Source organism: Eschrichtius robustus, chromosome 2, assembly GCF_028021215.1.
Source record: "Eschrichtius robustus isolate mEscRob2 chromosome 2, mEscRob2.pri, whole genome shotgun sequence".
Classification (NCBI taxonomy): domain Eukaryota; kingdom Metazoa; phylum Chordata; class Mammalia; order Artiodactyla; family Eschrichtiidae; genus Eschrichtius; species Eschrichtius robustus.
The window spans coordinates 136,277,364-136,305,269 of NC_090825.1; the positions used below are offsets into that span (position 1 = coordinate 136,277,364).

The 27,906-nt window shown below is 47.5% G+C and overlaps 1 protein-coding gene across 2 annotated transcripts; it reads right to left on the reverse strand.

The window, feature by feature from the left end:
- Positions 1-5,617: 5,617 nt before the first annotated feature.
- C1QTNF2 (C1q and TNF related 2) lies at positions 5,618-26,698 on the reverse strand. Of its 2 annotated transcripts, XM_068536317.1 has the most exons (4): positions 26,627-26,657; positions 26,204-26,301; positions 10,002-10,254; positions 5,618-6,405 (listed from the first exon to the last, which is right to left on the reverse strand). In XM_068536317.1, the coding sequence occupies exons 3-4, from the start codon at positions 10,243-10,245 to the stop codon at positions 5,792-5,794; spliced, it is 858 nt and encodes a 285-aa protein (XP_068392418.1). In that variant the 5' UTR covers positions 10,246-10,254; positions 26,204-26,301; positions 26,627-26,657; the 3' UTR covers positions 5,618-5,791. The 2 variants fall into 2 exon arrangements, with proteins under 2 accessions (XP_068392418.1, XP_068392417.1); XM_068536316.1 differs by lacking the exon at positions 26,204-26,301 and having other exon boundaries at positions 26,627-26,698.
- Between the last annotated feature and the right edge of the window lie 1,208 nt (positions 26,699-27,906).

A 27,906-nucleotide genomic window follows, 5' to 3' on the forward strand; every position in this document is an offset into this window, starting at 1 on the left:
AGGCCGAGCTCCAAAGCCATCATCAGGTTTCTAACTGTGATGAGGAAGCATGGTTACGTTGGTGAATTTGAAATCATCGATGATCACAGGGCTGGGAAAACTGTTGTGAACCTCACAGCCAGGCTAAATAAGTGTGGAGTGATCAGCCCCAGGTTTGATGTACAACTCAAAGATCTAGAAAAATGTCAGAATAACCTGCTCCCATCCCATCTGTTTGGTTTCATCGTACTGACAACCTCAGCTGGCATCATGGACCATGAAGAAGCAAGGTGAAAACACACAGGAGGGAGAATCCTTGGATTCTTTTTCTAGGGATGTAATACATACGTGCAGATAAAATGCCTCAGAGGAAAAATAAATAAAAATAAATAAAAATTAAAAAGTGACTTGCCCAGAGCCATCTTTGGGCCCTTTCTGAGAAATTCTGTTTAGGCTTTTGTCTCCAGAGCAGGGAGAGGCCTGGAATTTTGCAGAGGTTATTAGGAGCCAATAAGTAAGCACCTACCCTCCTCCTGCCCTCAGCCGCTGCATGAGGAGCTAGGCCTGTGAGGATAACTTCCATCTCACCCTCAGAGCTCCACAGCCAGCGCCCACCTAGGCCTGAGGACAGCTGTGGAAGGGACACCAGGAAAGGGGAAAATGAAGAAAAAGAAACACACATAGGCTCCAGCCCCATCAAAGAGTAGAAGCTGAGTCTTTTCTATTCTAGTTTTCCCCTCAGCCTGGCCCAGGGATTGGCAAAGCTGGCTGTACTTCAGAGTTGGCTGAGGAGCTTGTAAAGGACCAGACTCCCAGGCCCCATCAAGGAAACTAAAGGGCTGGAGGAGGGACAGCTCTGTCCACACCCTTCTCTACCGTGCGAGCTTCTGACTCCCCACCTGTCCTGGGGACCACAGGTGCCTTCCCCGACCACAGCGAGGCCTTCAGAGATGTCTGCTGCGTTGAGATGAAATCTGTAATTGACTAGACAGGATCCTGCTTCGCGAGAGGGAAATACTTGGGACCCAAACCCCACTACATAGGAGTGCTTCCAAGTCAGGGCACTTGCCCTCATTTCTCTGGCTCCCCTCCACAGGGGGCACACAGGGTGGTGGGGAGGGCCTATTGCCCACAGAGGGGCCCGCTCATGGCCCATGTAGCTGAAAGTGCAGCCTCTAGATGCGCCCGCTTGGTTCCAGTCCTACTGCATTGATCTTTGGCATTGACCCAAGCTCTCTAGGAGTCAACTATCCCCATCTGTAAAGTGGGGATGTTGATCGTAGTAGCTGCTCACAGGGGTGTGGAGAAGCTGAGAAGCGACAATACACATAACACCCAGCATGTGGCTTATGTTCAGTTAGATAATAATGTTATTATCTTCCAGCTCAGGAAACCTAATAACAGCAACCACTGATTGTCTTCAGTGGAAGCAGAGGGCCAGATGTGAACGTTCAATGCGTCAGAACATGCTGGCCTGATTCATCCAGCTGTTTTAATTTACGTTTCAGGAATTTCAGCCTCTTTTCTTAGCTCTGCTTTGGAGACAGAAGCATAAATGTTTAGTGCCAAAATGGATTCTGAGACCATCTGATTCAATCCTTCGTTTCACAGATAGGGAAACTGAGGCCACCTGACGTGAAATGGCTTGGCCAAAGCCACACAAGGAATCAGAAGACAGAGCTGGGACTGGAACCCAGGTTTCTTGTTTCCCGGACAACTGCGGTATTCCTGCACTCTACCAGCTGCCTCTGTAATTTAGAATGTATGTGAAATCCCTTTAACTGAAAATGCTAGAAAGATGTGTGGTTCTTGTGTTCTTATTCTTTTTCTTTTCTCCAGCTGAGGGTCATGGTCGAATAATATCACGGATCAGAATCTCTCTCTCTTTCTCCCTCTCTCTTTTTTCCTTTGGCTCAGAATCTAGAAAACAGCCTGGAGAAGAAACCAGGGTAGATCTTCCAGCCTCTAAGCCTCAGGACTGGAGGTTTGTGTGGTAGACGTTCTCCCCCTAGTGGAAGGAGTGAATATGACAGGCAGGGAGCGAAGAAGTTTCCGCCTCCAGGACCTGGCTGCCCAAGGGTCTGATGCAACTTGCACAGCCAGGCCTCCCTTACCTCACCCTAATGCCAGCACTGTCAGATCCCATCTTTACTTAAAATTGTGATATTCTGTTCATCAAAACACTTTTTGGTGTTAATTTTGATTTATTAAGACATTGAATTAAAGTATTATTTATATTGATTATTTTGGGGGCACCTCCTTTAAATTTTGCACCTGAGGTGAGTGCCTCATTTGCCTCCCCTGATCATAGTCTTTTTAAAATTTTTATGTATGTATTTATTTATTTATTTGTTTATTTATTTTCCGACCATAGTCTTAATCCAGAAGGCGGCCCTGGAAGAACCCGCAGATACCTGATGTGTTGACCCCCTCACTTGTCGGAGGTGCCCTGAGGCCCGGTGAGGGCTGGGCTGGGCCGGCCTGTTAGGGCAGTGTGGGTCTGCTGCTTTCGCACTGAGATAATCAGAGCTGCAGATTTCCCAGGCTTTCTCCAGAAGCGAACGGTGACAAAGAACCTCTCCTTGCCCAAACTCTAGCCAGGCTCCTCTGAGCCCTTTTCTTCACTAGGCCTGTCAACCTGGGCCTATAAAGACAAGCACTAACATCGTTTCCAACAGCTCAAGGCCCCGTGACCCATGCCCCCCTTAAAGTGGCTGCCTGAAAACACTCAAGGCAGCCAAAATAATGTACTGTTTGTTCCAGCCAACATCTGAAGATAGCGCCCCTGTTTCCCAGTCTCTGTGGGAGCGTAGGAGCCCCATTCTGATAGAGGCCAGTTAGCAAGTCCATAAGGGCTTCACCTGGACCAGTCCCCTCCCCCTTTTCCCTGAGTCTACAGAGCCCCCAGTCAGCCCCGTCCCCACTCCCTCATCCTCCCTTTAAAGCACCCAGTCACCACTGAATAAAGCAAAGTGAGCCCAATTCACATTGGACTCTTCCAATGCAGTAATATACTACAATAGTATATTACTGATTAAAATCAGTCCTTACCACTTTAACTAGTGTCCAGCTTTTTTTTTTGAAATTTATTTATTTTTGGCTGCGTTGGGTCTTCCTTGCTGTGCATGGGCTTTCTCTAGTTGCTGCGAGTGGGGGCTACTCTTCGTTGTGGTGCGCGGGCTTCTCACTGCAGTGGCTTCTCTTGTTGCGGAGCACAGGCTCTAGGCGCGCAGGCTTCAGTAGTTGTGGCTCGTGGGCTCTAGAGCGCAGGCTCGGTAGCTGTGGCACACGGGCTTAGTTGCTCTGCAGCATGGGGGAATCTTCCCGGACCAGGGCTCGAACCCGTGTGCCCTGCATTGGTAGGCGGATTCTTAACCACTGCACCACCAGGGAAGCCCCCTAGTGTTCAGCTTTGTTTCTCTTTGATAACAGCTGCCTTTTGAAGTGTGTCCCTTATGAGAAAAGACCCTGGGGCCAAGGGCAATTTTACTGCACAAAGATGCACTGAATTCTGGGTCTTCCTCAATGCCTAAAGCAGGGAGGCCTAGGGAATTCCCTGGCCGTCCAGTGGTTAGGACTCGGTGCTTTCACTGCCAGGGCCCAGGTTCAATCCCTGGTCGGGGAACTAAGATCCTGCAAGCCACGTGGTGCAGCCAAAAATAAACAAATAAAAACAAACAAACAAATAAATAAAACTTAACAAAAGAAAAAAAAAGCATGAAGGCTTAAAGATAGGCCCTCTTTGCAGGGGCCCACAGTAAGCAGCTAGACTAGGAGGGGGGCTGGTGCCCCAGCATGTCGGGAAGGCCACCTCGTTGGAACACCTTCCTCAACTGGACCTATATCCTGCGTCACCTGCTGGAGGATTCCAAGTACTCAAGGCACCAAGGAGTCAGCCACCCTCAGAAGTGTTAGGGGACACACCAGCCCTCCTCCTTGCCATCCACTGGCTACCAGAGACCCCCCTCAACTGTGTCACCTACTTCTGCCCACCTGCCACCGACCCAGCGCTCCCACCTCACCACTTCCGGCAGCCCTGGGCCACATCCAAGGAAGACGAGACCCAGAACTTGGTCCTGCAAGGCCTCTGCCTCCACCTGCCCGACCCCCTACAAAGAGTGCTAAGGGTCCCCCCACCCCATCATCTCCACCACCTTCCCTGGGGATCCCCTGGCAGGCTGCCAAGGGGACATGGGTTTAGGTCAGGCCCAGAAGTGGCAACCACAGAGCTTCGGGGTCCTGCCCATCTTGCTCAGGCTGGATTTATTACCCAGGCTTCACGGAGTTGAGTCAACTGCCTCCAAATGCTTGAACCCCTGGGGGTGGGAAGAGGAAGTGGCTAAAGGTGCTCTTTTTAAAAATGTAAAATAAAGAAGAAGAAAGGAAAAGACAAAAGAATTGTTCATAGACAAAAATGCCTCGAGCTCAGAAGCTGGCCCTTTCCTACAGGGGTGCTGGGCAGGACCCCAACCACACACTAATCTGCTTGGGCCCCAAACTCCTTCCTGGGTTTCTCAGACCCATCCCAAACCCATATGTTCTGTGGCCTAAAGAGAATGGAATTATTTTAAGTAAACTCCATTTCATTTGCGGAGGGGTCCACCCCTTCCAGGACCACCTCAGGCAGCATTTCCTTTCCTTTCCTTTGCCCCCCAGCCCCACTTTTCCAGCCAGAAGACGGTCAGCCCAATCTGCCAGGGACCTGGGGCTCCATCAGAAAGTTCTCTCCAGCAATTAACCTGGGAGGCTTCCCAGCACCAGCCACTCAGATCCCTGCACGCTGGAAACCCCTGGGGCGGGGGACGAGATTCATCTGTATGCTACTGACATCCGCCCCATGGTTCTCAGGCACGCTGGGGTAACCCAAGTACCTCACTGATTGAGAAGCGGGCCTGCAGGTGATTTGTAACTAATAATGAAGGGCTTAAGTGTGACACTGACTTGGCTCACGCGTGGAGCAGATTCAAGGTTATCCCTATATGATGCTCACTCTCGCTTTCTTGAGCTGAATGAACTCTTTGCCACGACCTGTGAGGTTCCGTGTAACCTTCCAGCCTCGCACCTCACGTCCCTATCTCCTTTCTCACTCACCCATCCCTCTGGCCTTCAGCCAGTTGCGCAGGTGTGCCAAGCTCTTTCCTCTGCCAGGACACCCCTCCCCGCATTTGCCTTGCTACATCTCCTGTTTTAGGGCCCAGCTTAAAAATTAACTTCTTCTTGGTACTGACTTGGAGGGGACTTCAGAGGGCCTTGAGGAGTTGGGGGGCTGGAGATATTCTGTTCTTGATCTACATGGAGGTGACAAGGTGTGTACATGTGTGAAAATTCATTGAGCTGTCCATTTAAGATTTGTAGACTTTATGTAAGTAAACCCAAAAAGATGATATCTAAAAAAACAATTTCACCCTTTTCCCTGTCTCCAGTTCTTCCTATTACTCTCAACCACGGCATGTGCATTTCCATCTTGGCACAATAATTATACTATTTGTTGGTTTGTTTGTAAATTGTTTCTCCCATTAGAATGTAAGCCCCACGAGGAGAGAACCACTGTCTGTCTTGTTCACTGAGGTACCTTCTGGAGTGTAGCACAGTGCCCGCCACATAGTACATATTAAGAAAATTAGCAGATGGATAGATGGAAGGATGAATAAAAAAGCTTGGATTTAATGGTGGAGGAACAGAGGGGCAGAGGAGGTCGGCCAGAGGTTAGAAGCTCCCGACATCCAGTCTCCAACAGACAGTTTAGGGGTCTTGCTCTGGAAGCCCAAGTTCAGGAGCTGGTGCCCTCCTCGGTGACCCAGCACTGGCCTGTCTACACCTCATTGGGGTTGTCCTGGTCGGCGTAGATGAGGAAGCCCGTGAAGAGGCTGTCGGTCCAGTATGGGTCATAGAAGAGCCCATTCTGCTCTGAGTAGAAGATCTGCAGCCAGACCTCGTCACCCTGCTTGAGAGCCAGGATGGTGGAGCCCGAGGCCACATCGTGGTTGCCCGTGTTGGCGTCGAAGGTCCGGATGCGGTACTGGCCGTTGTGCACCAGGCCGATGGCCAGGTGCTTGTTGGCCAGCGTGATATCGTAGGTGAAGTAGTAGATCCCTGGCACGCCGCAGACGAACTTGCCGCTGGACGTGTTATAGTGGCCGCCCTCGTTCATCAGGATCTTGTCGAACTTGATGGGCAGCCGCTCCCTTGGGTAGCTCTTGGTCACTGCCACGGAGAAGGCCGACTTGGCGTGGCCACTGCCGCAGCTGCAGGGGCCCGGGAGGCCGGGCTCCCCCTTCTTGCCCTTGGGCCCCTTCTTGCCCGGTGTGCCATGCTTTCCTGGGGCACCACTGACCCCCTTGGGGCCGCGAGGGCCGGCCCGCCCAATGGCCCCTGCTTTGCCCTTTGGTCCTGGCTTTCCCCGGTTACCTGTCCGGCCGGGTGAACCTGGAAGACAGAGCAGCTGGTGTTATGGAGGGGACCTCAGAGAACTAGGCAGAGGCCGTTGGCCTGGGCTGTCCATCCTTAGAGCACAAGCCTTTGGATAAGGGAAAGAACATGAAGGCTGTGGAGTCGCATGGGAATGGGTGCAAATCCTGATGGTATAACCAGGGGCACTTCTCCCTTCTTATCTGGAAAATGCGAATGTGATACACAACTTCCAGAATCATGTGGATCAGGGCAAAACTAACGTGTAACAATTCACGCCCTTCCCTTGTCCTGCCTTCTAAGGAAGAGTCTGATTTGTCTGCCAGATCAATCCTTCCCCCCGCTGTGCTGGTAATGGGTTGAGACAAGAATTGCAAGAAGCCTCTTGACTTCAAACCATTGACCTTAGTGAACGCCCTGCCCAGTGCCCAAGATCCCTGCCCACGTGGGCAAGGGTTTTTACAGCAGCATTGCTTACAATAGCAAAAAACTAGGAACAACTAAATGCCCAACCAAAGGGAGATAATGAGAAAAGTTATGGTCCATCCGTTATGTGCAATTCTCCGCAGGAGTTTAAAAAATGAGGCAGGTTTACGTGCACTGTTTGAAAACTTCTCTAAACTACACTGTTAAGAGGAACAAGCAGGTGGCAGAAACTTCTTTTTGTTCAGAGGAAACCACAACGGTATTTCTACACCCATTTAAGTGCCTGGCACATAGTAAACACTTGCTAAATACACTTGGTATAGCCTGCAGATCATTTTCACAGTATTACATTTTCACAGTAATATGTGCCTGTAGAACACCTCTGGGTTTTTAATACCCATACTCTAATAATGTGCGTTTCTCTCAATACAACATTTTTGGCTGATGATTATGTGGGAAACATTTATATTTATGTCCCCCAAACTCAATACAACATTTTAAACAAACTGTATCTGGGTAACGACTGGAGTCACATCCAAACACAGTGGTGGTACGGTTGATACAATTGGCAGACTGGCAGAGCTGTGGGTAGATGTTTTGGAAAGCATGCCAGATGTCAATCAGGGAGCCTGCTGCTGGAGGGGTTGCCAGGCGCTAAGCAGTGTCTTAGCATCACAGCACACAAAGCAAGTGTTCACTAACTACCCTGCAAACTGGGTGATCAGCAGGTAATGTTGCAGATATTTTACATCCTAACAAGGTACTTGGCTCCTTATATGTACACATACAGGCATTTTTCTGTGTTTTAGAGTTTTGGGTTAACGTGTAATGCATTTAAGTTTTTCCTATTTTAAGTAACCGGGAAATAGATTTCCAAATAGCATTTTCTCACTGAACATCTAGTTTCCAGGAATGGATTGCTTATGCTGAGTGCCTGGAAGTGTTTGGTGTTATTATACATACATGTAAATATATGAAAGAGGCCAGGGAGGATATACATTTAACCAACAAATAGTGGTTACCTTTGGAGGATGAAAGGAGGATGATGAGGGGTAAGAATTAAGAAGAGATCTTCCTTTATTTATACTGTTTGAATATATTACAATGAAAATGTATTTGTGTATTATACGTGTAATTAAAAATAAATGAAAGGAATGGGGAAAAAATAAAACTAAGAAAGGTCAAAAAGCTGTTCTTTGAAAAAATGAAAATAAGTAAAAAGTGGGAGAAAGGACCGTGAGAAGAGGAGGAATAAAGACAGGGTCATTTTGGATTGGAGTTTTTTGGGAAGACAAATAGATAAGGAAGCTTATTGGGAAGTTTTATGACGTGTTATGGTGTGTGCTTCCTTCTTGATTTCCTTTTTTGAGAAACTTCTGGAAAAGCTGACTTTTACTTGTCAAGACCTTTCTGGAGGTGGGTTTGTATGTGTATGTCAGGGGGAAGGTGGTTGGAGATTATCCTGTCCTATGACTGGTCCCAGGATGACCCAGCTTTATCTGGGTTATGTGTGTCAGGACTCTGCATCTCTCAACACTGCCTTCCTTGGTGTGTTGGCTTAATTCTCAGCAGAGACTCAATACATGGCAGAAGAGACAGCCAAAACAGCCCCAAACCTACATCCTAGAGTTCTTAATCAAGCTGCGGAAAGTCAAGAGCAGAGATATCCTGTTTCTCTCAGGGTTCATAAGGATGATGGATCATGTCATAAAATGTCATGCAAACTCTGGCTGGCTCTGCTTGGAGCACACGCTCAGACCCGAATTGACCACTGTGGTCAGGAAATGGGAACTATGTTGTCCAGTGCCTGACATACTCTGACGCCCCTTAAGTCAAAGCCATTATCATTATTTTTATAGTTATTCTTCTGGAAAGGAGGTGCTTTTGGAGGAATTAATTTGATCTGGTAGGAAAGGGCCTGGATTTGCAGTCTGCTACCAGCCTGTGGTGTGAGCTCAGCAAGTCTATTAAGGGGCAACTACCACTTATTGTATGTCTACTCTGAGACAGGTGCTTCACATGTTATTTTATTTCATCTTCACTGCACCCGTGTGAGGTAGGTCCTGTTATAATCCCAATTTTAGAGAAGAGGAAACTGAGGTTTGGAGACAGGAGAGGTAATTTGTCAAAATTGGTATCCAGGTTTGTTTCCAAAGTTCAAGTTCTTGCAGCTACGACCTGCTGTTCTCAACTTAATCATTCTGACTTTGTGTCCTCATCTGTAACATGGGGATAATAAGAATACCTCATTCATAGGATGGTATTGCTGTACCAGCAAATGAGCAGCATACTCAAAAGTGCTTTGTCAATGTTAAAATGCCATACAAATAAAAATTATGGTTTCACTAATGCTTAAAATGTACACTTTGGGATGCTGCTGACACTGAAAAGTGCTTGGTTACTGGGGTAAGCGCTCAGAGATATAAGGAATGTCAAGGATGAGAAGGCCTGTAGACAGTATCCAACTTGTCTGCTGCCTGCCTGGCACCCCTTCCTTCGGGAAACTGCCCTTCACTACTTCATGTGGTCCTAGTGAGGCTGTAAGTCACAGTGGCCAACTGCCCTCACCACACACTCACACACGCCAAGGGGTGGGCACTTGACCCAGTCCTAGCAAATGGTGGTACCTCACCTCCATAGTCAAAGGGATTGGTCCAGGATGCACATGTGATCAAGGAGACTCAGTCATCCTGAGAATTGCTCTATGGATCAAGCCATGAGGAGGTAGGCTTGAGCCCACCAGTGGGCATTTCATAACTTCCAACCTTTGTGAGAACAAAACCAACACACAGAGAGAAGCAAAGCCTTGACAACAGTATTTGAGCTCATAGACCCAGCTATTCCTGAAGCTCAGCTCTTGGACTTTCTAGCTGTATGAGCCAATAAATTCCATTTGGGGCTATAAATCGGGTTTCTGTCGCTTGCAATCGGAAGAGTTCTGAATAATATTTCAGGAGACTTGCTTAAAGTCACTCAGCAAATCAACAGTGCACCTGGGGCAGGAACAGAAGATCTGATGCTCACTGTTCCTTTCCAGAGAATATACTGCTCTGTTTTTTAAAGACACGTTAATTTGGTTTATAATTAAATGGGATTCACATTAGTTTTCATAACTTTGCAAACCCCTTTCGTGTCAGATGTTGTCAACCCCAGGTGGGAACAGGAGAGACAGGCACTGGGCTTCTTACCTTCCTCTCCGCTGTCCCCCTGGTCCCCGTCCTGGCCATCCTGGCCATCTTTGCCTGGAAAGCCCATTCTTCCCACCATTCCTGAGGTCCCTGGGGATCCTGGGGGGCCAGGTGGGCCCTGGGGGCCAGGCAGGCTGCAGATGAGTTGAGGGGAGCCCTTCTGGAAGTCCCTGCGGGCGAAGGCACCAAGCAGCGGGTCGGCCGCACAAGGAAGGGCACAGGCCAAGAGCACCCAGGGGATCATGGTGGTCACCTATGGGAGGCAAGAGAGCTGTGAGCTAACTGGGGGTCAATCAGAAAGGCATCAAGAGGAGGAAGAGGAGGAGAGGGCATCTGGGAGAGACACAGTTACATTTCTGATCCTTCCTCTCTCCCACATCACATACAAGTAGCTGGACAGTGTCATCACATCTTGAGGACATATTTGGATGAGCTGAGTCATGGACTCAGAATACACTTGGGAGGGCTCCTGCGGGGGGGGCACACATCCTCACACTGTCGCGCTCCAGAGTGGCAGGACTGACAGCCCAGTGACAGCTGATGGGGTGGAGCTGTGGATGGAGAGAAACGATCCATGGTTTCATTCAAATATGTGGCATGAATGGAAAGTTACAAGGGGAGAGATATCAATACTTCCAACTGCAGGTGGTGATTTGCAACTAGGCTGCCTCTCCCAGAGGATTTGGGGCAGCACACTGGTGGGTGAGAAGTGAGGTGTCAGCTCTGAGTGAAGGTGCCCCAAGCCTGAGCAGCACTGGTGGGCCGTGGGCACAGCTCCTCTGCCGTGGGCTCCCTGTGCACCAGGCCTGGGCTAAGAGCTTTCCACGCATTACTTAATCTCACAGCATCCTCACCGAATAGATACGGAGAGGAAATGGGGGCTCAGAGAAGTTCACAACGTGAGTAAGTCAGGCAATTAGCAGTTGGCAGGGCTGGGATTTGAACGAGGCTGTGCAAATCCAGAGCTTGTGTGCTTTGCTTCAGGCTACACTGCTTTTTTTCTTTTTTCCAGTTAAAAAATAATAAAAATGATACACTCACATTGTTATAAAGTCAAATAATACCATAAAGCTTATAATGAAAAATTGCGTGTGATCTTCATACCCACCCCTCAACCCTCCCCCCACTCCAAACTCTTTTGGGTATTTCTTCTGGCATTTATTGACATTAAAAGATAATATGGGGCTTCCCTGGGGGCGCAGTGGTTGAGAATCTGCCTGCCAATGCAGGGCACACGGGTTCGAGCCCTGGTCTGGGAGGATCCCACACGCCACGGAGCGACTAGGCCCGTGAGCCACAACTACTGAGTCTGCGTGTCTGGAGCCTGTGCTCTGCAACAAGAGAGGCCGCGAGAGTGAGAGGCCCGCGCACCGCGATGAAGAGTGGCCCCCGCTTGCCGCAACTAGAGAAAGCCCTCGCACAGAAACGAAGACCCAACACAGCCATAAATAAATAAATAAATAAATAAAAATGAAAAAAAAAAGATAATATGTCTACATGGTTTCTTTTTATCAATTTTGGACATTTCCTTTTGAATTTCTACTATGACAGATGAGGATTCAGCCCTCTTCCATCACTCTAGGACCCTGTTTTCTCTCCCTCATGCAGTTCAGATATAATTTTTGACTAAATCAAAATTCACTCTGAATTATTATGTCTTGTTTACTGCTAAGCTAAGCACTGTACTATAATTATACTTCCTTTCTGATACACACTTTTCTTACTGGAGATATTAATAATTTTATTTGCTTAGTTCTCTACGCCATTATTTTCTACATTATCAAATGTATCAGATAATTTACCTCTTCTATTTATTTTCCTAAAGACATAAGTCCTGGAGCCCTCCATTCTCCTATTCCAACCTTTGTACATGCTAAGCTGTCATCCCAGGATTTTCCTTTATAACCATCATGGCGATCCTCTTTGCCTCTCTCCTGCGTTATATCTCCTGCTTTACGAATCCCATGTCTTTCTCTTATTTTATTTTATTTTTTCACTCTCTCATTTTGGTGGCACATTTGGTGTAATAGCTTCCTGGAAAAGTCGTGTGGGATGTAATTTTTTGGGACAATTTGCAAGCCTCAATATGTCTTAATTTCACACCATGTCCTTAAGGCTGGGGCATGATCACACCAGAGACCAGAGTGTTATGTGCCCAGAGATTATCTACCCCCAGCCCCTCACCAGGAAGATGCAGAAGCCAAGGTCCAGAGCAGAAATAAGCCACTTGTTCAAGATCTCTCAAAAAACTGGCTCAGTCACTTTGTGACCAACAGCCTCTCTCCCTGGAATGAAACCAGGAGAGAGAACATTCAGACACGACTTCTTGCCTCTAGGATGAGCTCTGAAGTGGTAACTGGCTTTGTGACTTTAGGCAAGCCCCTTGCCCTCTCTGGGCCTCAGTTTCCCCCCCTGAAAAATAAGGGGTTGGTTTCCACACTCGAGCATGCATCAGATCCACCTGGAGGGCTTGTCCAAACCCAGACTGCTGGGTCCCACCCCCAGAGTTTGTGATTCGGTAGGTCTGCGTTGCGGCTGGAAGATTTGCATTATTATGTGGTATCTGAGGGACATTGATGCTGTCGGTTCACGGACCCATTTTGAGGACCACTGGACTAGATGATTTCTAAGCCCCTTCACCTCTGATGCTGACTGAGACTTTCAGACTCCACTTGGCCCTCTCTTACTAGATATGAAGTCTTGCTGGCTTCTCCGTTCCTGCACAGCCTTCAGCTGCCTCATCACAGCCTTCAAGCATGAGGGGGTTCCCCGCAGCCGTGGCGCGGGCAGTAGGGGAGGACCACTGCTCGGGTCTCACCCTTGGAGCTCACAGTTCCCTCCTGGGCCCTCAGCCTCCCTTCCCTTCACTTGCTGCATTGCCTGAGGCCTGGGAGCCTGTCCAGACCACTGGGCCACCTCTGGAAACAGGCCGATTCTACCTTTCCTCCTGACCCCTCCAAATCTTTAACCCTGGGAACAGATGAAGGGGAGAGAAGACCAGGCCTCCCCGGCCAGGGAGAGGAGGGGAGACTGCAGCACTGCACTGTGCTGCCACTAGGGGGCCTGGTCTAGTTCCGGCTCCAAGGCTCACCAACCTGGTGACTTTGGACAAGTTACTTTCCTTCTCTGGACCTCAGAGAATAAATGTCACAGAGGTGTCCCTGGATAGGTAGAGATGACTTAGTACCAGATACTGCCTTAAATAACATGACATCATATAGTAACAAAGTTATTGTCTTTTCAATTTCTGTAATCCTGGTGAATTGAAGAAAAAACAGTTTCAGTTTGGTGACAGTACACTTTTCATGCCTCTATTCCCCTTTCTAATATCCCTTTTCCACAAAGAGCACTGTCATCTGTGGCAGTGCACACCCATTCTTAAAGAATCTTGAGCAAGCCTCCACAAATAAGCATGGAAACCTTGGAAACCCCCAGACAGGACCACAGCGCCAGGGACCCTGGGACAGAGCATCTCCTAGGATGCAAGGAAGGCCTGTGGCACAACGTAAAGAAAGGGACTTGACAGGGGCACAGGTGAGCACTGGGTATCTAGCCCTTGGGAGAGGATGCAAAGAAAGACTTAGTGGGCCAGGGAAAGCGGGTGTTTTAAAATCGAAATTCTCACCTGAGCACCAGGACACACGAGAGGCTGCATGCTCAATCGAGAGGTCAGGCCAAAGTGAAGAAATGACAAAGGAATAGTCTGAGAGCTCATTCCATGACTCTGGGCACTCTTGGATTTTACTGAATAAAATGCAACCCGTGTGGTGGGGAAGGGGAGGGGGCGTGGAAATGAATCTGAGGCCTGCCTCTGGAAGCTGGTGGGTGGGAAATTAGCAGGTTGCTGCATGAAAGGGGGAAGAGAGAGCTCCCTGCTGCACAGAAAGGGGGCTGACTGCCTCCTCCCCTTCTCTGGTAGACGGAAGGTGCCAGACATTCCGCAGCCCCAGCTGGCCTGAGCTGGAGGCGCCAGGACAGAAAGTGAGGGGCCCAGCAGTGATAAGCATGCAGGGTGGATGCCCGAAAACCAGAAGCTGAGGGTGAGGCCTGGACTTGCCTGCAAAAGAAAGTGTGGAGGCCCGCTTCACGGCTGTTACAGTCAGAGGGCTCAACCTGGGGACCGCCAAGGAGCCCACAGAAGGTCCCCAACAAGAGACATCATCCGTGTCTGCCAGGCCCAGACGGGCTGAGGAGCTTAGCCCTGTTCCTGCCAAGAAACAAGAATCCCCCTGCTGTCTGTCCCTTTACTTCTCCTTCCCCTCGTTCCTTCAGCCTGGAAAGAGGTGAGCTGAGAAGGGGGGCAGGTGGTCCAGCCAGCCTTACACCTGCGCTGGGGAACAGGAAGAAGTCTCACCTTTGAACAAAGATTGAAGAGCAGATTACCTGGGAGTGGATTACCTAGTGGAGGGGGGAGCGCCCTCATTGGCTAGATTATAAAGAGGCAGAGGGAGGCAAAAATAAAGTTGCGGTTTGCTGTCTCTCTGGTGCCACCTGGGCTCCACATGGGCTGCATAAACGATAGTGGGAGGTGGGAGGCAAACTCGGTGGAAGTTACATGCATGACGGACTTTGGAAAACTGTCCCCAGGCCCCAGGAATCTCCATCTCCTTCCCTTGTCTACTTGAGGAGAATCTTACAAAACTGGTCTTAGTGTTACTTGTGAGCTGGGACACATCTGGGGCCCCAGAAGAGAAACCGACTTCTCAAAGCAGGTTTGAAATAGTTTGGAAAGTTGCAACCTGCGAATATTTGGGACAAGGGAGAGGGAGGAAGGAGGAAGTGAGCTGAGAGGGGGGCTCACTGAGTGATCCTGCTCAGTGATGCTGGCCCAGGGTGGGCCCCAGTGGCTGGGCGGAGGCTCTGGAACGCGCAGGGAGGAAGGTATTTCTCAGAGCTGGAGCCTGGAGGTTCCTGAAGCAGCTCAAGCCAGGAACTGTTTTGGAAATAAAGGCGGGGAGACTAGGTTCTGGTTCCAAACCTAGAGGGAGGGAGAAGAGAGTTTCCTTGCCTCCAGGGCACCTCCGAAGAAAACAGCTCCAAATAGCCCTGCTCCCAGCCTACTCTCCACACCACAGTGGTGAAAAAACCTGGGGATGAGGGCTTGGAGGGGGGCCAAGGCCCCAAGGCACCCAGACAGGTGAACTCCTGCTGGGGCTTAAAAATAAATTTAGAATGACAAACTTGAAGAGAGCCCCAACGGGCCATTTAAGCCAACCTCATTGGTTACAGACAGGGAAACTGCAGCAGAAGCAAACTGACTTAACTGGACACCTACAAATTCCAGGCACTGCGCAAAGCTCTTTACTGGAATTATTTCATTTGAAGTTTACAATAAACCCTATGAAGGCAGTAAACTTATTGTCCCGTTTCTCAGAGGAAGAAACAGAGGCTCGGGGACTTCCCTGGTGGTCAAGTGGTAAAGAATCCGCCTTCCAATCCAGGGGACGCGGGTTCGATCCCTGGTCGGGGAACTAGGTTCCCACATGCCGCGGGGCAGCTAAGCTTGTGCGCCACAACTACTGAGCCCGCGAGCCTCAACCGCGAGCCCACACACCCTGGAGCCCGCGCTCCACCACTAGAGACATAAAACCCGCACGCCACAGCTAGAGAGAAGCCTGTATGCTGCAACGAAAGATCTCGCATGCCTCATTGAAGATCCTGTGTGCCACAACTAAGACCCAATGCAGCCAAAATAAATAAATAAATAAATAAAATATTAAAAAAAAAAAAAACAGAAGCTCTGAGAAATGAAATGATTTTACCCCAAATCACACAATTCGAATACTGCGGAGAACATTCGAACCTGTGTCTGAGGGGCTCTGAAGACTATATGCAATGTACTACGCCTTGTTCCCTTCCCTGCTATATATATATATTTTTTTTCCTGTTTTATAGAAGAGTAAACTGAAGCTCGGAGAGGTTAATTTGCTCATGTTATACAACTAGTTCATGGCAGAAGTTATATCTGAACCTGGGTTTGGCAGACCTTAACGCCCAAATGTTTTCCATTATGTCAGTGTTTTTTGGATTTTTCTTCCTAAATATCCCAAATTACAGAAAAGACCTTGAAGCATAGGCCAAAGCCACACACAGCAACAGAGAAATTTCTTTGATGTCTCATCTTTTATTATATCATATAAAATACATGATTAAGAAAATGTAAAAGTGATGCTTTTTCTCCTTCAGGGTACTTGAGATTGATGCTTGAGGAAACCTCCTGTCCTTTGAGAGGCCCACACGTGGTTTAGCCAAGGTGATGGGGGGCAGCCTCGAGCCCTGACATCCTACCATTGGGATGCCCCTTTGCAGTATTAACGGCGTGTCCCCAGGGGCTGAACCAAAAGACCAGGGTGCACAAAGCACCTCCCCTTCAGCACCATCACCTCGTGCCTTGCTTAGAGCTGGCAAGAGCCTCCAGCCTTGTCTCTTGCTCCCTGCACTGGCACGCTCCAAGCCCAAGCCAGAGGGATCCTTTATAAACATAACTCAGCCACATCACTTCCTGGACGGTCTTACTCCAGTGGCTGCTGGCTGCAAATAGCAAACCCTCGATGTGGCCTTAAAGGCAAGGGCCCCCTGCCTCCATCCTAATCCTGGTTCTTCCCCTCTCTTCCTGCACTCCCCCCTCTTCAGGTCAAGCTCCATTTCACCCTTTTGCCTGCAGCCCAGGGGCCCACCCTCTTGGCATGCTGGCTCTTTATCCATTGTGTTTCAGCTTAAATGTCACTTCCTCCAAGGCCTTCATCTCAGACAGCTCTCCCTTTGGAGCCCAGCTCCTTGTCCTGTCTTTCCACATCTCACCCGTATTCACTGCATTTGTCTGCTTGCCCACTTACTGGGCCTCTCCCATTAAAATGGAAGCCCCACGGGAGCAGGGACACTAGCTATATCCCCAGGGCTTCCAACTTCTTTGCTCATAGTGGGTAGTCAAGAAATATTTGCTTGGTTAATGCGTGTTTGAGACCCAGACTCCGCCCTGAAGAAAATTCACGGTGAAGAGAAAACAAGGTGGTGGTCTAAATCCAAAAGGGCCCTGATACCCCTGGATTCAAAGAAGTTTTCTCCTTTCCCCAGTTTTTCTAACCCAAACCTGATCCAATTCTAACCCCTCCTCCTTTTGACCTCCTAGAGCACAGGGCCCCTACCCCCATTCCAGGGAGGGGCTTGCAGAATATTTTACATACAGCAGGTACTCCATAAATGCCTATTCAATTGATAAGAAAAAATAAGCATTAGTCCTTCTTCACCTTTAAAAAAACTATCTTAGTTCCTAAATTGTCCTTACTGGTGTGAGTTGAACAGGGAAGGCTGCATGGTATAGTCTTCCTGCTGAAGGGAAAAAAATGTTAGTTGGTTCAACCCCCAAAATGGAATCATGAGGTGCTGAGCTTGGATGAAGTTCTTCAGTCTGGTTTTAATTTACCCAGTCCCTGGGCTCCTCATCTCTGAGTTAAGTAGCTAATGATTCTTAATGACAAGTGTTCTAGGAAAACACTAGGATCTTAAAGGGCCCCAGCCTGAGGTCCCCTGTCAGGGGCGGAGCCTTCCTCCTCCTTGCTCTTGCCCTTAGCTCTCAGGACATGAACCCCTGGTTCCCTCCCAAGGGCCCTCTATTCAGACTGTGATGTGAGAAGGGCCAGCAGTGGGGATATGGGTCTCTCAATGCCTCTCTACCTGAATGTGGAAACTCCAGGGACACTTGCCTGGGCCTTGAGCAACGCTGCTGAGCCTGAGTTCTGCACAATCTCCCTTGGAGACCGGAAGACATAAACTGTGCTCAAATAAATTTGCCATGTTGGTTATGAGGTTGTGACACACTGACAGGTAGGGATGGTGTTTCACTTAGTGACTAAGAGCTGTGGGAAACACAGCCACTTAGTTTCCTCAACTATCCAATGGGAATAATAGTACACCCACCTCACGGAGTTCATCCAGGAATAATGAGATAATGTATTCAAAGCTTCTAGCCCCGAGTGTGACACAGGAACCCTCTCCCTCAGAAGCCTTCAAATAGCTGCCTGCCCCATGTTTCAAGTCTCAGGGCTAATACCTCCTCAGAGAGGCCCACCCCTGCTTGTTTGCTCAGACCACCCTGGTCCTCCTTCCAGAGACTTGGCCCGAGTTGTGATTATATATTTTTTGTTCCTTGGCTCATTAACTTTCTATTGTCTGTCTTCCCCCTGGAGTGGAAGGTCCAGGAATGCAGAGGCCCTGCCTGTCTTGCTCTCTGTTATGACCACAGCTTAGCACGGGGTCTGCCCTGCCCACAATAAGAGCTCAACTCAGAGCTGTTCAACGGCCTGGAATGAAATGGTCACTCGTGTAACAAAAGAGCAACGGGAGCAAAAGGATGACAAAACCACACTTGGCTACTGAGGGAAACCCAAGGAGAACACTGGTCTTGGATTCAGAACACGTGGGTCCCAGGCCTGGTTTTATAACTCACTGGCCACGTGGAAAAAGTCATTTCCTCCTAGCCAGGCCTCATTTTCTAACCCGTAAGATGGAGATCATAACCCTCACCCCATCTGCCTTACAGAGTTCTCCTGAGAATCAAACTAGATAACCAATGTTGAAAGCAGAACATGATACAAAAGTTAGAGCCTTGTTTAAAATCGTAACTGCCACCAACTGCAGCGGAACTAACAGCGTGTAGTCCTGACCTCCCACTAGGAGCCCCTGGAGCGTTTCAGGTGGAGGACACCTGAGCCTGACGCAGCCGGGCAATTCTCCCTGTGTTTGCAGTTAAAAGGAAAGGGCTGGTGATGGGATTGGGGTGACCCTTGCTCGCAGATGAAGCTCGCTGAAAATTCGCTTTGATGGGAGTGAAATTTCCATGATGAAAAACACCCCATGCCCTCCCTGAATTCCAGGAAGCAAATTGGAAACAGCTTCTCTGAGAAGCTGACAGAGGCCGATGGGAGGAGAAAGGGTCTGACCGCCGCTCCTCCCGCAGTGCTCACGGAACCAGCTCCCTTTCCTGGGATCGGGAGACCGATGCCCATTTGGAAACACTCCAGCACTAAGTCTAAATACAGAGGATTAAAAGTCATGGGGCCCACTTGCCAAGAGGCCTCAGAAAATATTTGATCTGCTGTTTTCTCCTTCCCCCACCCCCGTGCCCCTGTTTTTGGCTCAGTCTAGAGAAAGAGGTCCAATGCCAAAGCAAGACGGAGCAGGAGCCAGGATCTCGCGAGGTTTGTCTCAGCGGGAACTCGGACGGCACCCCGGAAGTCATCGTGGCGGGCCCTGCGTTACCGCCACCAAGTTCTAGCTTCTGACAGATATGCCCAAACTCTTACAAACCAACACGCGTGGCATGTGATGTGGTGGGCGCGGAGCCCACCCTCTGGGTCCCTGGCTGCTTCACGTGGGACTTCAGCTGTCCTCGAAGTGAGGGCCAGAGTCAGGCTCCCGGGCGGCTGAAGCCAAAGCCGTCAAGCTTTGAACCTGCCCACAGCTGTTTTCCGCCCTGGAGACCAAGGACCGCAGTGAGAGCAGCAGGCAGCTGACGTGTGGGGTGTGAAGACGGGGGAGGAGGCCCGCGGGTGTTCAGAGCCATGTATCCAGCTTCTCCTGAGGGCCGGCCTCCAAGTGGCCGACCAGAGCGCTGCCCAATAGGAGGAGGATGTGAGACGCATGTGTCATTTTAAGCGGTCTCACTGCCACGTGAAAAAGGTGAAAAGAAGCAGGTGAAATTAATTTTCATATGTTATTTCGCCCAGTATATCTCAGATATTATCAATTCAACATGTAATCAATGTAAAAATTGTTGAGGCATTTTACATTCTTTAAGTACCACTAAGTCTTCAAAGCCCAGTGTGTATTTCACACTTGCAGCACTGGCCAGGTTTCAAGTGCTTGACAGCCACACGGTGGCTATTGTATTAGATGGAAGCAGAGTTGCTGGAGTTGAAATCCCACCAACTAGCTGTGGGACCTTCTACAAGTTACTTATCCTCTCTCCCTCATCCTCATCCTCTCCAAAATGGGGACGATAATAATAGTACCTACCTTAGAAGGTTTTTATGAGGATTTAATTTTCCTAGAGTAAGGCCTGCCATATGGAAGAAGTATAAAAGCATTAGCTATTATTTGTCCTTCTGAAAAGCAAACAAGATGATGGATGTTGAAAGCAAAACATGACACAAAACTTCAGACCTTGTTTAAAATTGTCACCAACAGCAGTTCAACCAACGGAAAATCACCCTGACCTCCTCCATGAGTCCTGTGGCATTTCAGGTGGAGGCCCCTGAAGGCTCCTAATAAATTCTCCATTTTCAGGTAAGATAGTTTGAGTTGTATTTCTGTCTGTTGCTACCAAAGGAGATTCCTAGGGAGGCTTGGCCTTCACTCCTGCCGTTCTGTCCTGAGGGAAGGATGAGGGTGTCTGGCTTGGCCCTATACCCCTGATCCACCTGGCATGTTCAGGCTCCACAGTACAGAGATAGGTGAATCAATGGGAGAGTGTTTATCTCATCAAGTGACAGGAGGTCAAGTGGGCCATCACGTATGCAGGTACTTGGTACCATGGCTTGGAAAGGCTGCCTAATAAATGGTGTGGCTTATTCTTATTGCCTTGGAGGCCAGATACTGGGGATCTGAAGATGAAAAGATGTGGTTGCTGCTTTTATAGGGCACACCATCTGGTTATACTGAGGGTCCCACCTGGCCTACCTATACCAGGAGAGAAAGCAAGCCTTGCTCCTCCTTTCTCTTTCATACAGGCTCCCTTGAGGAGCATCCAGGACCATACAGAAGGCAGGGGAAGGAAATTTGGGGGCTACATGATTCCTTGGAATGGTGTAGAAAGGACTGTGCTTGCAGATCCAGGAACTGAGGGAGAGGAACAAAGTCTGAACTCTGAAGGGCTGGGGAGAAAAAGCTAAGTTTTCCTTGACTTCCCTGGGCTTGCTGGTTTCCATGGAGTCACTTCCAGTCAGGCTGTGATGGGCATTCAGTGTAACTCTAAAGATCTGACACAACGCTAACCTTTGAGAGCACAGAGCTGAGCTGGTGGTTAAGTAATGGTTAAGAGTCATTTTCTAGCTGTTTGACCTCTGTTAAGTTATTTAATCTCTCAGTTTTCTTGTCTGTGAAATGGGAAAAGCAATGTGTATCATCTTATTTGAATCATTTGAATTTGAAATAGCATGGTATAAAAATATTTATTGTTTCACTTTATGTGTGAAAGTTTGTCAAGAACCTTGCAAGGCTATTCTAATAGGTAAACAGAAATTCTAATGGGTAAACAGAAATACCTGCCATCCTTCAGCTGGCGAGTATTGAATTACACCAATTTGAATTATTTGAGGTCTTTAGGAATGTCTCCATGAGTAATTTGATGGCTCATACTTCCATTATAGAGTAACTGTGAATAGTAAATAGGATCATTCAGTAAACAGCCCACAGTAAGCACTCAGTAGTAGTACTGTTATTCTGATATAATTACACTATATGAAAACAATATAATGAGAGAGATATAATGGGAGAAGGATAAATGAGCAGACCTGGGTCTGCTGTTTCCTCATCTGTAAAATGGTGAGAACAGTGAGCTTGTGAGGAGTTGAACAGTTGTGAACTTTGGGATAAATGGCCCTGAAGGCAGTTATAACAGCTGAGGTGATTTTACAGCGTGGCATGAATGCAAAGGTGCAGGATTTCTATGGGTGTGCCCTACTTTAAACAAGTATGTAAAATTGGAATTTTGTCATTCAGTGATCAGATTTTTGTTAAGATTGCAATGTGCAAGGACCTCTGGCTGAGAGCTATGGAAGATGGTCCTGCCACTGAGGAAGTTATAATCTAGACAAGAGGTGACCAGCTGGCTTATCAATGGCCTTATACAAACCACAGACTGCACCGTGCTTTTGGTTTTTTTTGTTGTTGTTGTCTTTTTTTTTTTTTAACGTTTGAAATTGTTGCCAATGTAAAATTTGGGAGATTTTTATGTTAAAATCAAGATTTCAAAATAAAATACCTAGAATAAATCTAACCAAGGAGGTAAAAGGCTTGTACTTGGAAAACTGTAAGGCACTGATGAAAGAAAACAGATGGAAAGATATACCATGCTCATGGATGAAAGAATTAATATTGTTAAAATGACCATACTACCCAAGGCAATCTACAGAGTCAGTGCAACCTCTATCAAAATACCAATGGCATTTTTCACAGAACTAGAACAAATAATTCTAAAATTTGTGTGGAAACACAAAAGACCCCAAAACAATAGCCAAAACAATCTTGAAAAAGGGGGACAAAGCTGAAGGTATCACGCTCCCTGATTTCAAACAATACTACAAAGCTGCAGTAATCAAAACAGTATGGTTCTGGCACAAAAAGAGACACTTAGATCAATGGAACAGAATAGAGAGCCCAGAAATAAACCCACAGTTGTATGGTCAATTAATCTATGACAAAGGAGGCAAGGATATACAATGGGGCAAAGACAGCCTCTTCAACAGATGATGTTGGGAAACTGGACCACTTTCTCATACCATGTACAAAAATAAACTCAAAATGGATTAAAGACTTGGAATCATAAAACTCCTAGAAGAAAAGATAGGCAGTACGCTCTTTGATATTGGTCTTAGCAATATTTTCTTGTAATATGCCTCCTCAGCCAAGGGCAACAAAAGTAAAAATAAACAAATGGGACTACATCAAACTAAAAAGTTTCTGCACAGCAAAGGAAACTATCAACAAAATGAAAAGACAACCTACTGAATGGGAGAAGATATTTGCAAACAATATATCTGATAAACAGTTAATGTGCACAATATACAAAGAACTCATACAACTCAACAGCAAAAAGACAACCTGATAAAAATTGGATAGAAGACCTGAATAGACATTTTTCTAAAGATGGCCAACAGACACGTGAAAAGATGCTCAACATCACTAATCATCAAAGAAATGCAAATCAAAACCACAATATCATCTCACACTTGTCAGAATGGTAGTTATCAAAAAGACAACAAATAAGTGTTGGCCAAAATGTGGAGAAAAGGGAACCCTTGTGCATTGTTGGTGGGAATGTAAATTGGTGCAGCCACTATGGAAAACAGTAAGGAAGTTCCTAAAAAAATTAAAAATAGAAATTCCATATGGTCCAGAAATTGCACTTCTGGGAAAATGCACATCTGAAGAAAACAAAAACACTAATTTGAAAAGGTACTGCACCCTTATGTTCATTGCAGCACTATTTACAATAGCCAAGATATGGAAGCAACCTAAGTGTCCATTTATAGATGAATGGATAAAGAAGATATATATAATGGAATATTACTCAGCCATAAAAAAGAATGAAATCTTGACGTTTGTGACAACATGGATGGACCTAGAATGGACCTAGAGAGTATTATGCCAAGTGAAATAAGTCAGACAGAGAAAGACAAACACCATATGATTTCACTTATATGTGGAATCTAAAAAACAAAACAAATGAACAAACATAAAACAGAAACAGACTCATAGATACGGAGGACAAACAGATGGTTGCCAGAGGGGAGGTAGGGGAGAAGATGGGTGAAATAGATGGAGAGTGAGAGGTGCAAACTTCTAGTTATACAATAAATAAGTCACAGGAATGTAATGTACAGCATAGGGAATATAGTCAATAATATTGTAATAACTTAATATGGTGACAGATGGTAACTAGACTTATTGTGGTGATTATTTTGTAGTGTGTAAAAATATTGAATCTCTATGTTGTACATTTGAAACTAATATAATATTATAACTCAATTATACTTCAAATTAAAAAAAAAAAGATTTCCAGCTTTTCTTGAGAATCTGGAGGATCTGGCAGCATTCTGGCAGGGCACTAATTGGCTACCTCTTGGACAAGTTGTTATGGGCTGAATTATGTTTCCCCAGAATTCATATGTTGAAGTCCTAACCCCCAGAACCCCAGAGTGGGACTGTATTTAGATATGGGATCTTTAAAGAGGTAAATTAAGGTCAGACAAAGTCATATGGATGGGCCCTAATCCAATATGACTAGTATCTTTATAAGAAGAAGAGATTAGGACATGACACCCAGACCAAGGGGTGACCATGTGAGGTCACAGTCAGAAGGTGGCCATCTGAAAGCCAAGGAGAGAGGCCTCAGAAGAAACCAAATCTGCCATCACCTTAATCATGGACTTCTAGCTTCCAGAACTGTGAGAAAATACATTTTTGTTGTTGAAGCCACCCAGTCTGTGTTACTTTGTTATGGCAGCCCTAGCAAACTAATACACAGGACCTATATTCTTCCGTGTCCAGTCCTCACCACTCCTAAATGTCATGCATCCTGTTCACTTATGTATCATGCACGGCCTTTGTTGGCGTATGATCTAAAGGAAGAGGGTATTCTCCATGTGTTTGTTCTGCATGTATGTTGTGTGTTCTTATTTCAAAGCTCTGATGTTCATTTTCTCCTTTAATTCTCCCCACAGTCCTAAGAGGCTGATGCTATCATCCCCATTTGGCAGGAGAGAATACAGAACTCAGAAAAGTGAAGTCATTTTTCCCAGGTCAAAGCTGGGATGGAACCCAAGCCTGTTGATTCAGGACCCAGGGCTCGTGTCCCTCTATCACAGCCCTTCTGCTTGGGCACAGGACCCATGTACATAAAGCCTTAACTAACAGGGCAGCTGCGTGTGTATGTTATAGAAGTAAGCCAGTTACAGCAATGCACAAATCCAAAGGAAGATTATTTCCTTGAAAAAAGATTTGGCATAGAATTCCCTTCAAAAGTAAACCTAGATTAGAACTTGAATAACAGAAATCTGACTTATGCAGGAGTTCACCTCATGGAGGTAAAGCCAGCTCGGCAGGCCTCTGACCTGGAGGAAGGAGTGGTGGAAGCTGTGAGTATATACAGGGTCTGTGTTGCCCCATGATGAACATTCAGGAGTAGAAAGCACCAGACACTGGGACTGTAGGAAAGAAGGTCCAGTCATCTGTGACCAATCTGCAGGTGAAGATGAGAGGAGGAATAGCAAGACGGGGAAGAATGGAGGGATTTGCAGAGAAAGAAGTAACTTCTTGGGGGAATCTGCTGAATATTTGGTGGAGGCTGAGTAGGTTTGAAGATGCCCCAGACTTGTGAAAGAAATCTCAATTCATTTGTGTAATGACACACTATACACGGGAACAGAGTATACACAGATATGGAAAGATGGCCAGTGTACACGATTAAGTGAAAAAGCAAGTTGTAGCAGGGAATGTCAAGTATGATTTTTCCTTGGGTTTAAACAAGATAGACACAGATAAATAGAGATGTGGGGGGGGGGCGGAAATTCCTGAAAGGACACGCATCTTGTTAAAGGGGTTACCTCCCAGAATTGGGAAGGAGTGTGTGACCTTTTACTTTTCACTTTCCACCTTTTTGTACTGTCTGAATTTTTTAAGGTAAGCATTGTCAGTTTTGTATCATTTAAAACAAAAGGTAACCCAAAGGCTTAAGGATTGGAAGACGGTCAAGGCTGTGTCCCTGCTAGGGGATGGGGAGAAGTCAGACATCTGGGAAGAAAGGAAGCCTGTGCTGCACTGGATGTGTTAGAATGAAGGGCAGTAGTGAGGTTCTTAAAAGTGTGGAAGGTTTGCCGAGAGGCAGTTGAAAGTGAGCATACTGGATATGATTACCAGATAACGGAATGAATCAGAGGAGAGCTGTGCAGATGGGAGGGCGGAAATGGAGGAGCAGAGAGGACTTAACAACACTAACTGAGCCTCAGCCTTGGATTGGCACATATAGGACACTGTCGTTGCTATTGCTGCTGGTTCAGTGGGGTCTCTGGGAGATGGCCAGTCTAAGGAGGTGACCCTTGAAGGGTTCCACGCAGGAGAGTTTTGCAGTCAAAGGGTAGAGGACGATTGCACTGAGGTTGTGCAAAGGATTCAGGCTTTAGGGGAGAGACCTGGGCTGGGAGGCTGCAGGGAGCCAATGCAACCGTTTAGTTGAAAGGAACAGTCCTGGAATGGGGCAGTGGCAGTGGGGATGGAGAAATAAGAACGAAGTAAATAAGACAAGGCTTGGAGACAAGTAGTGGGGAGGGGAGGGAGAGTGAAGAGAGTTGTGAAGAATTGGGTGCAAATCTCAGCTTGCCTGTCTGTATGATATATTTGATTAAGAAATGTTGTCAAGAGTCAATTAGATAATGCACTTGATAAGTAATTATGATTGTTAGCTCGGGTATTGGGCTCAGACTTACCAGGCTTCAAATCCCTTTACCACCAACTACTAGGTGTGCAACCTGAGCAAGTCATTAAAGTCTCTGAGCCCGGTGCCCCTTCTGCAGGTGGTGATAACCTGTTGTCATGGAAATGAAAGAGCTTAAGTGGAGGGCTGGCAGGGCCTGGCACAAAATAGGTGCACAACAAATGGTTGAGCTATTACTATCAACGAGAAAACCTCTGAGCACAGAGCCTGGCACACAGTAAGCACTCAATAAATGTCAATTCATGTTGTAATTCATAAGGCTGCCTGGCCTGCAAAGAGGGGGTGTTGGCAGTACCCTCCCTCCCACCTCCTCCTACCCGAGCCGGCACCGCGTATCCCCCCTCCCCGACCGCACTTTCCGTCCCTGCCGGAGGGTGGCGGAGGTGCGGACTGGGCGGACTGCGCAGACACTTACCCTCGCCGCTGCCGGCCACGTCCAGACGGGTCTGCAGCCACGAAGCTCTGGGCCGTCCCGCCTTCCGTAGCTGCAGCCCAGCCGGCGCCCGCCCCTGGCATACTTTTCCCATCCCGTCATGGGCGGGAGAGCTCTCCGCCCGGTCACGTGAGCCGGCCCGCAGCGCGGCGCGCTCTTGGGCATCGGTTGGGAAAAACCTTTCAGCTCCGGTGACAACTTGAGTGTGTCGATGCATCGCTCTGTGCGTAGAACTTGTCAGTGCATTTGAAATTTTCTGTGCACGAGAGTTATTGTTATCCAGGCGTTTGCAAGTGCGTGGGTATGTGTGCATGTCTGAAGAGGCATGTGTGTTGCTTGTACGTGAGCATTCATCTCGCTGTGGATCTAGGGGTTGTGCTGTGGGCATGACAGCTTATAACAGAGTACCTCTTCCTGTGTACTGAATGTGCGTGTACTCGAGAGTGATTAGGAATCGTGTGTAGTTTTATGTGTGTGTGTGCATGCATAAGTGCATGTGTCCAAACATACATCAGGGCTGTGTCTGCACATATATACGCACATATCCAAGCTTGCAGCTTGGTGTGCAATAGAAGTGTACTTCAGTTTCAGTGTGTACACAGTAGTGGCTGGATATATGTGTTGGGTGCACGTTTAAATGTGTGTATGAGTCGGCAGTAACTGCATATCAGTGTGTATGTGCATAATGCTGTGGCACCTGTTTGTGCGGTGGCTCATTCTGTATGTGTTTATATGTATACGTGCCTTGGTGCGGATTTGGTCCATAATGTGAGTGTGCACATACATAATAATGGACAGGAGCCCCTGTGTCCCAGCCCTCATCTCCCTCCTCCCCAGAAGATGAGGCTTCGCTGGCCTCACAAACTGTCTGCCCAGCCTCAGGTCATTTAGAGACATGCCCCTGCTCGAGGACCCCAGCTCCCAGATGGGCAGAGTGACCATGTTTAGGTAGCAAGCAGACACTAGAGGAAAGAAAAGTCATCAGAGGCCTGGGTTTTGCTTCTCCCTGTTCCTTCCACTGCTCTCTTCCACTAGCTACCAGTATTTCACTTGGCTGCCAGAGCATCAGGTGAACAGATGGTGTATGACCCAAGGTTTATAGTCAGAATTTTAATGCAGATATGCATTAGAATTCTCAAGCTGGTTCCACCACCTTAGGCAAGTTAGTTATCTCATAGGTGGTATTTCATTTCTGAAAAGGAAGAAGAGTAATAATTATATTACCTGCACTGTCTTTCCCCCTAGAGTTGGGACACTCACTC